Source organism: Malania oleifera, chromosome 5 (assembly GCF_029873635.1).
Source record: "Malania oleifera isolate guangnan ecotype guangnan chromosome 5, ASM2987363v1, whole genome shotgun sequence".
NCBI lineage: Eukaryota > Viridiplantae > Streptophyta > Magnoliopsida > Santalales > Ximeniaceae > Malania > Malania oleifera.
In genome coordinates, this window is record NC_080421.1 from 97,383,329 (window position 1) to 97,393,406 (window position 10,078).

At 35.7% G+C, this 10,078-nt stretch overlaps 1 protein-coding gene across 2 annotated transcripts; it reads left to right on the top strand.

The window, feature by feature from the left end:
• The first annotated feature begins 3,602 nt into the window (after window positions 1–3,602).
• Window positions 3,603–9,272, top strand: LOC131154916 (transcription termination factor MTERF6, chloroplastic/mitochondrial-like). Of its 2 annotated transcripts, none has more exons than XM_058107746.1 (2): window positions 3,603–5,180; window positions 8,758–9,272. In XM_058107746.1, the coding sequence occupies exon 1, from the start codon at window positions 3,720–3,722 to the stop codon at window positions 4,893–4,895; it is 1,176 nt and encodes a 391-aa protein (XP_057963729.1). In that variant the 5' UTR covers window positions 3,603–3,719; the 3' UTR covers window positions 4,896–5,180; window positions 8,758–9,272. The 2 variants fall into 2 exon arrangements, with proteins under 2 accessions (XP_057963729.1, XP_057963728.1); XM_058107745.1 differs by having other exon boundaries at window positions 8,766–9,272.
• Window positions 9,273–10,078: the final 806 nt, after the last annotated feature.

Below are 10,078 nucleotides of genomic sequence, written 5' to 3' on the forward strand. Positions count from 1 at the left end.
CGGTTAGGAGAACTAGGTGCACCATCCTGATAAGATGTTATAAACGGAGTCGCTCCACCCGCAAGTGAACAACTTAGTGGAATCCTCTTGCTTGTGAGCTTGAGGCAGGGACGTAGGCAAGTTTGGCCAAACCGCGATATAATTTCTGGTGTCTGATTTTAATTTCTGCACTTTAATTTCTGTACTTAAATGTGATATTTTATCTACTGTGTATGATTCATATTATTGCATATTTCAGTTATTGTAAATGATTGGGAAATACTGAAGTTGTGTTCATTTTCATAATATTTGCTTAGTTATTTAGTTGTGGTATTCCTGATCGATTAAAAAGATCCTAGGTTGTGCAAATACTGTCTGTAGTTTGGATCTGACCTAGGTAATAAATTTTTTTAATACCCAATTCACCCCCCCCCCTCTTGAGAATATACCAATTCCAACAAGGCTAGCTAAATCTAAACAATCAAGACATAGTGGTGTGTCAAGTGCTCGCTTAAGTTAGGTGAACTCTTATATTTGTGGTCTTAACTGTTTTGAGGGAATGAATTTCTTTTTTTAAATGTTGGTTTTTACTTGTAGGCAGCACTAGCATAAGACGCTACTTCTATATGCTATCTATTATATGTTTGTACTTTGTTGTATTATTTATCACATATTTTATTTCCTAAGTATATACTAACAAATCAAGTCCTATTTATAGAATTAGGTGCATGTAAGGGCAAGTAGAAATGAAAGTGTCACAAATGGGATAGCTAGTAGAGTATTTGGGCATTGGTGCTTGGAGTATTTGGGCATGAAAGTCCTAAGGCATTTTTTTATTTTGGATTATAGATTTTGAAATCATGATGGGTATGGAAAATTGTAATCATTTATTACATTTGATAAATTTATATGTAAATGTTTTTGTCTTCGAAGATAAAAGTAGAAAATCAGATTTGTGTACTTGATGAAGTTACTACTTGATCTGATTTCTATATTTGAAGAATTGTCATATATTATTTATATTTGAAGAATTGTCATATATTATTTATACTTGATCAAAATTTTTGTAATAGCATTCTAAAAACAAAAGAAAAAAAGATAAGTAGTGAACAATCAACCCACATTAGATAAGATATCATCATAAAAAATGGATGCAATGTTATTAGTAAATAAATCAATAGAATAAATTGAGTTAATGATGCCATGGATTGTTGAATTTGTTGTGCCATGATAATTTTTTTTTTCTTGTTACTTAAGGAGTAGTTGTAGTCATAAATTGTGTTAGAATTGGTGTATTCCCAAGAGGGGGGTGAATTAAAATATTAAAACTTCTTCCTAGGATTAACCAAATATTAGTAGTATTTTCGCAACCTAGGGTTTTTTCTAAATGCAATCCTAAATGCGCAGATAAATATAATGTGCGGAAATTAAATCATACGCAACATTCACTGTCTATCAAATATAACATACAATGCACAAAATATAATGTGCTGGAAATTAACAAAAGACATACGATATATTATTGGGGTTTGACCAATACTGCCTAGATCCCTGCCTCAACTCGCAAGCCCGATGATTCCACTAATGCTTAATTAACGGGTGGAGCGGCACCGTATACAACATCAAGTCAAATTACTAGGGCTGACCTCAACCTTTATAAACTCCCCTTATAGGGCGAAGAAGACCCACCTCAAGCCACGCCTGAATTACAATCGATAATCAAAAATTTTCATGTACAATTTCAATGTTTTTAATTCAAGCAAATTTGTGCAATATTACGATCTAAAATATATGCACTCACAAATGATAAGATCTAATGCTCAGGTGAGATTCAATATGTGAACTCTCTAAGATGTGTGAGTGTATATATATGTGTGTGTACAACCTTTGATTCAAGATATTATATTTAACAAACAAATAATTAAAGGAAGTTTAACACAACCCAAATTAAATATCTCAAAGATTTTTTATCAAATAAGTGTGAGAGATATTTGGAACTAGCTTGTTGAAAAATATAGTTCACAATGACACAAAACAACAAGCCCTTGAATCTTGCAACCAAGATGCAAGACACACAAACTCTAGAGAGTTTTCCTCAAAGAAGATTTATGATTTAAATCACGAAGGAAAACTCAATCTTACTCTCAATAAAAAAACATCAATCAAACAATTTGAGAGTGTAAGCTAAAATGAAAAAACCTCTAAAATATTCATACCAAAGGAATTTTAGCAAGAAGAACAAGTAAGAATAGGATTTTTGGCTTGTAAGAGGTGAAAAGAGTATTTGGAGTTTCAAAGAATTTGTGCTAATTATGTTTGCTAATCACCTGCTAATCTGAATAAATAAGGGGTATATATAGAATTCCCTTAACTTTAGACCATTGGGGACACGGAATGAATTTATGAAAAGTTTAATTAATAATTAACCCCTATTTAAAACCAATTACCATGGTTAAAATTATGGCAACTTAAGAGTTTCAGTTGCCCGGACCTTAAAGCTGGTCGCCTGAACACTCAAAAAGAGAAAAGTTGATTTTATGACTTCGGGTGCCCAGTGAACGACTCAGGTGGGTGAACCAAGGCGATTTTCCAGACCCTCGAGGTTCGGTCGCCCGGTTCATAGTTCGGTTTGCCGAACTTTTCATTTCGGTCGCCTGGGGTGTATTTGAACTTAAACTTCAGGTGCTCGGGGCGATAGAAAGTGTCAGCCTTTACGTTCAATCGATCGAGGACATTTAGTTCATTTTCGGTTCAGTCGGGTGGGCCTCAGTCAACATGTTGACTTTCTACCATTCGGTCGATCAAGGCGTTTTTAACACGTCAGGTTTGGTCGCCCGAAGCCCTTTTATACTTAAGATTAGGTCTTGTTTTGAGTTTAAAGTTTAACCCTATTAGTATAGATGTGACTTATAAAGTAGAGGGGATTTTTCCAAGTGACGTGCAGGAACCTAGGGTCTATCTAAGGTCATTTGAGCTAAACCAAAAAATCTAGCGTCGGTCGACCGAAGGTGGCCCCTAAGGTCAAATTATGGTTTTGAGCATATAATCCTATCATGCATGATGCATTTATTACAGATTATAATAAATTACAAAATCAAATAAATCTAAATGCATTACAATACAATACAAAAATGTTTTCATTTTTTTTGCATCTTGTTAGTATGATCTTTAAAATCCTTATGACTTTCTTGTGTCCTTACCATCCGTGCATGCAAAAAATTAACCCTATTCATAATGTCAATTCACAGGTAAAATACTTATACTTTATTAGTATCAAAATAGGATTGGATTAAAAAAAGTCAACAAATTGTATGGGGCATGAGGTTAGAAAAGTATAAAAGGCATTGGATATTCGTGAACACACTAAAGTAAAGAATTAAATTGTAAGAACTTATACACCTTCTATTATATGAAAATTACTCATTTAAGGGTATTTTTGTCAACATATCTATCTAACATTGTCAAACAAACTAAATGAAATTATAACTTTTTATGATTTTTAAAATCTCAAGGAATTTAATAATTAAAATAAAATTACACGATAACTATTGTCTTTCGTTAGTTATAAGGGGTGTTTATGTAATTTTATCTCTTTAAAATAGACACGCAGTTTTTTCCTCGTTGGTTAGAAATCAACATTCTAGTTATCGGCAACTCTTCCCTCAATACCCAAATCAAAATCCCAATCGAGCAGATTCAAGGAAAAGCAAGCAAGTGCTCGTTCTGCCAAGCACCCAACAATGTTCTCTGCTGTTCCCTTGAGAAGTCCGTTCACCGCAATAGTGCCAGAGAAGCTTTATCTGGCAGCCCCGTCCGTCCTTTTTCACAGTAATAACCCACCATTTCTCAGTCTCAGATGCTGCGTATCATCAAAATGCTTGGCGAATCAACACTCCTTCACGATCTCTTACCTCATGGACTCATGCGGGTTGTCCCCAGAAACTGCTAGTTCTGCATCAGAGAAGGTACACTTCGAAACCCCAGAAAGACCCGACTCCGTCGTTACTCTCCTCAGAAACTACGGATTCTCCGAAACCCATATCTCAAATCTTGTTAGAAGACGCCCTTCGCTGCTTTTGGCAAATCCTGAGCAAACCCTTTTGCCGAAACTCGAGTTCTTCGTCTCTATCGGGATTCCAAAACCCGTCCTGGCAAGAACCCTGTCTTCAAATCCAACGCTTCTCACGAGGAGCTTGGAGAAGCAAATCATACCTTCTTATAATTTCCTCATAAGTATAGTTCGATCCAACTATAAGGTCGCCTCCGCTATGAAACGGACTACGTGGATTTTCCTGGAAGATTATGCGAAGAATTTGGAACCCAATATTGGAGTTCTGAGGGAAATCGGAGTGCGGGAGTCGTGTATTTCGTTGTTGGTAACTCATTTTCCTGAGGCTCTGGTACAGAAAAATGAATTATTTTGTGAAATTGTTGATGAGGTTCAGAGAATGGGATTCGACCCATTAAAATCGACCTTTGTGCTGGCAGTACACGCCCTTTCAGGGAAGGGGAACAAATTGATAAGGGATCGCTGTTATGAGACTTATACCAGGTGGGGTTGGACTGAAGATGATATTCTTCTGGCATTTAGAAAGCACCCACATTGTATGATTTTGTCTGAAAAGAAGATCACGAGAGCAATGGATTATTTTGTCAACAAGATGGGGTGGCCTGCAGGATTGTTTGCTAGATGCCCAGTTGTTCTGTTCTTGAGCTTGGAGAAGAGAATCATCCCGAGGTGTTCGGTGATTCGAATTTTGTTGTCAAAGGACTTGATCAAGAAAGAAGTGAGCTTGAGTTCTGTCTTACTGCCTGTGGAGAGGTTGTTCTTGAAGAGGTTTGTGACCAAGTATGAAGAGGAGGTACCTCAGCTGTTCAGCGTGTATCAAGGGAAGACGGATGTTTTGGAAGTGTGATTAGCGGATGTCTTCAGGCAGAAATGAGTGAAAATTGTTTGCTGCATTCTTCATAATTCTAACTAGTTGGTCGTTTTTTGCACTTAACTTGTTACTCCTAGGTGCTAACTGCTATCTTCCTTGGTTGTTTTTGGAAAGAGGCTACATCTTGGATGTTCTTTGTGGTATCAACTATCAAGGTCAACAGATATATTATCTGTGCTGATGATCAAGACATATCTGATTGAATATGCAGTCCACACCTATTCTTCAATATACTAAATTGGGATGTTGGAAATTCTTCTGGTTAGCGTACTCACCCTAATAACTTTCAGTTTTTTTACCCTTATGTGCTGAACTTGTTGGATGCTTTGATATGACTTTGACTGAACTGTTGCTTTGAACACCAAGTATGGAAATAGGAATCAGGAGTTGTGGCATTTGAAGTAGCTCAAGTCCTGGAAGTTAAGAATCACTGAATGAATGCTCCATTTTTTGGATCAGATGTCCATTTTACCTTTGTCAGTTCATGATGGATTGTATGTCTCGTTTGAATTTTTTCCCCATCAATTTACCTTGGAAGAAACTGCATTAAAACTCCTGTGAAGAGAGAAAAATACCTTTTGAAGTGTCTTGGAACGAGATAACAGTCGAGGATGCAATCAACTAAGGGCCTGTTTGGCAACACTTAAATAAGTGCTATATTTTATTTATTTTATAACGTAATTAAGATAATAAGTGGGAGTGTAAAATCTTGACGTTTATTTGTATAGTAAGTGCGTGGGAAATAACTACTTCAAGGCCCAGCCTCTTTCTTTCCTTTCTTTTTAGGAGGCACTCCCTGATGATGCACAATTGTGTTCCAACTCCTTTCCTCTCAGCTTTGTTTCTTCTTGAGCTTCGGCCTTGATTTGAATTTTGGAGTTCTTTGATTGTTGCTTTTTGGAAGCTCTACATCATAGTTCGACTGATTGTTGCTGGTGCAGTAATCCCCTGATGGCACCATCTTCGAGTTTCTTCCCTCTTTGCTTTTGATCAAGACTTAAGCTCCAACTTTAGTTTGAGTTTGAGAATGAAATTTTGAGTTTAATTTGATCATTGACTTCTGGTGGCTCTCTCCAATAGTCTAATTGATTTTTGAAGGTTCTATTTTGATTCTTGATTCATCTTGTTTTCAGTTGGTTGTGTGAGATCTATTTCCATCTTCAAATCAGAAAGTTTTGATTCTCCTTCATATCTGATTTAAAATTTGGAGCTTTTAATTGACAGAATGGGATTTTTTCAAAGGATCAATTGAGGCTTGGCTCAAGACAACTCATGCCTAGAACTCCTTGCGGCTTAGTGTAAATACCAAACACCAAAAAGGCCAACAATTTTACACCAAGGCTTATGTGTTTATAAAAAAGACGTACCTTTCTGCACCATTTTGGTTGTGGCTTGCACATTTGGGGGTGAATTTTAAGTTAGATTTGGTTATAAAATTTTAATTTACATGTTTGTACGAAGGGAACATCCTCATATGAGTTGATCTCTAAAATATTTTAACTTCAACCTTCACAAAATAATTAAGAGTTGCATCTTGGATCATGAAAAATAAGTTGAACATTGTAATGGTATTACTATCTCTTTACATAATTTATTAATGAATTCAAGCTAGTATTTTTGGATGGTGAACAAGTAGTTTACAATTATGTTCGATTTTTGTGTTTGATTTTAAAATTTCTTAATTTTTTATTTTATTAAAAATGCATTTAATTTATTTGTATATTTTCATTTGTTGCCGCTGAAGTTTGTTGAATTGATCTGCAACTTTAATTTTCTAAAAAAGAAAATAAAAAGAGTTTGGAGGAGCCGGATGTAATCTAGGGAATCTCTTCAATGCTGAAGTCAGGGACTTTCGAAGTGTTAGATGATGAAAACTTACTCATGTACAGACTACAGAGTGATGACTGGACTACGGTACAAAAAGTCTATTCCACCCCTCTTTCACCTTTGTGACTTTCTATTTTCCTCTCTTAATTGCCAACACTAAGAGGGCGTAGGAGCGAAGGGAAAGGAAAAGAAAGAATTGTCACTACAATTCATTAGCATTACCAAGTCTTCCTCTCTAGAAGATGTTTGAGACATCCTATAATATAGCTGAAATCCCTTCTTCTAGTTATTACTTCCGTCTTTAACCACTTCATGAAAGAACTGCCATCTCTTAGTAAGAGACTCCTTTGGTTTTTCAATTGAAGTGCCTTTAATTTAAAGGATGTTACAGGAGTTACACACTCCTTTATTTCCCCCCTTTGCTGGAGAGTTACAAGTCTTTTGTTAGCCATGCTTAATTACTCTTGAGTTACATGTCTCAAGGTGCCCCTTTGTCTTCCTATTATAAACATTATTTTATTCACCTTCATCATCTAACTATAAAATTCTACTATGCGGCCATGCCTTGCCACTGTAAGGCTTACACCTCATCTCGTAGGTGTTAAAATGCCTCACTTGTAGCCTTTTAAAACATTGGACACAATAGTGGGTTAACCCATGGTTATTAAATTGAAGAGAAGCTGAATAAATGTCAGCAGATAACTTCGAATATATGTGACATATTTAATTAAGTCACCATGATTATACTTTTTTTGCTCTTTGAGAATTATCTGCACATAGAAAATCCTCATCACAAAGAACCTTTTTTTTTTCACCGTTACCCTTTTAAGTTATTGTATCACTATGATAACTCTACGATTATATGTCCTGTAGCTCATTGCACATTTTCATTGTAGCTCATTACTTGGCCTATTTTGTTATAAACAGCACTCTGAATTATCTGGTTCTAGCTGTATAAATTCAGCTACTCTTGTACTTTTGCTTAATGGATGAATTTTTCCGTCTTGTTCTTCAATTCACTACATGGAAAATGAATTTCTTAATTAAAACTTGGATTTTTTCCTTTTCTAATAAGTAAAATTCTATGTTTTTATCATTGTCATGTAGTCCAGATTTTGATCATTTCCAAACTTGCTAATTTAGGCTAATTTAGTTTCTAGCCTTGCTACTGAAGACTTTAGTTTTTAACAAGAGATTCACTAACTTGCCAATGCTTTAAAGATATGACATTTTTTATAGTTTATAGAGCATGAAAAAGTCAACAAATTCTAACAAATGATGGGATGTTACATTACTTGTGATATTTTCATGCGATGAATAACAAAACTCTATTTGGAATGATCCATGGATGTTTTTTGTCTAGCCATGAGTGCTTTGCCCCAATTTAGGTTGAACGTGACATTTTTATCCAGAAAATTGTATTTGGAGCTGGTATTATTGTGTATCCTGCAAGATCTCATTAGATACGAACTTGCCGGGGAAATGATATGCTTGGGATATAGGATCCATATTGTAAATTCATCAAACTTTGCAAGTCTTTGTCTTAGGGGACATTTGTTACTATAGTTCATTGATTTACTCATGTTTTAGGAAGGTACATTATTTTTGTTCCTATTAAGATTTGCACTCTACTGTTGCTGTACATCACCAAAGCCCCAGCTAACTGAAAAAGTCTTTTTTTTTTTTGGAAAATCCAAGAAATTCTAGGAGCTGGATAAGACTTTGTAATACTTTTTTCATCCTTTTAATTGACATAGCCCCAATCATCAGTAAAATGAAAATGATGTGTCAGGAATAGTCTGGATAACTCAGCCGGTAGAGCAGAGGACTGAAAATCCTTGTGTCACCAGTTCAAATCTGGTTCCTGTATGCTAATGCTGTTGCTGCTGTTGCACATTACCGTAATAGATCTAGTCATAACTTTTGTGCTGAAGTTTTGGCGAATCATGTTTGGAGTATTTGTGAAGAATAAAAATTTTGTTTATTATCTATTTTTGATTGTTAGTTAAAGTGTTGTAGGGATATCCCAGTGTAATGACTTCCACCAGAGGCCTTCGACATATGCCAAAGAGCTCAATGTTCTTTTTAGCAGCATTGTAGCTATAAGGGAAAACATTCTATGCTCGTAGATGGACCATTCTGGATGATGAAAATAAGAGCTAATTCCTATTAATGGCAAAAAGGCCATGACAAATGATGCCCATTGAAGCCACAGGGAAAGGCTGGAGCTAGTTCGTAGTAGAGGAAAGAAGCACAGAAGGTAAGTAACCATGTAGAGACACGTACCAAGAGATCTACAATGCCCTTCACCAACTTTGATAGGATGGAAGATTTTGTTCTCAAAGGTAACTTGTACAAGCATGCTATTATAGGTGTACCTAAGCTTGGTGAAACTCTACTTTGACATGACTTGTTCCAATTCATGAAGTTGTATGCAAGCTAACACTAATTGTAGCCCTTATAGTTTATGTTTTATTTCTATCAAATAATAATTTAATTTTAAATTCTTACTACACCATTTTTTTACCAGTGTGATTGATGTTTCTTTTTTTCTTTCTTTTTCTAGTGCATGTTTTTGCCTTACATTCTATCTTCATTATGATGTGACTTCTTGTGCATGGTTATTCTTGCTAATTAAAATTTGTTTGCCAATACTTTGCAAGGTAAGCTTTGTTTTGGACATCACAAGAAACCTAAGAAATACTAAAATACCTTTTAATATGGACACCAAACACATACATCTTTAGGAAACCCAACATCATCTACGCCTTCAAGCATTTTATCTACATCCTCTCCCAACTCTAACAATCTCACACTCAACTTTTCAACCTTGCTCGGCTCTTGCCCAAGGCACAAGAGTAAATCATTTAGCTCAGCCTCTCTCCTTCTGCATTTCTTCCTTTGCTTTTGTTTTTATTGCCTCAATATATAGAAATGGCTTGGCTCAGATGATAGTTGACATGTTCAAGATTGTTGTAAGCATTTGGATAGGCTTTTTAGATCAGAGTCCATCTTGGCAGCCAAATTTCTGTACATGAATGCCTCAAACTCAACCTTTGCCTTGTTTGTCTTAAGCATCTCTGTTCATTGAGATGCTTCTCAAAGATCTCTCCGTAGTGTCACTATCTGGACTCTCTCCAAGCCCCCACCTACTCTATGTCCAAGTTGACAATAACCACCTCCACCTGTTCTAACAAGGTCCTCAGCTAAAGTCGCATTCTGAGCAAGAAGGTCCTTTAGGAGGGGGGGGGGGGGGGGATGAAAAACAATACAAATTAATATGCATCACAATACATGTTCAAACATACCTATTGTTGTGCAGTTTCTTAAAA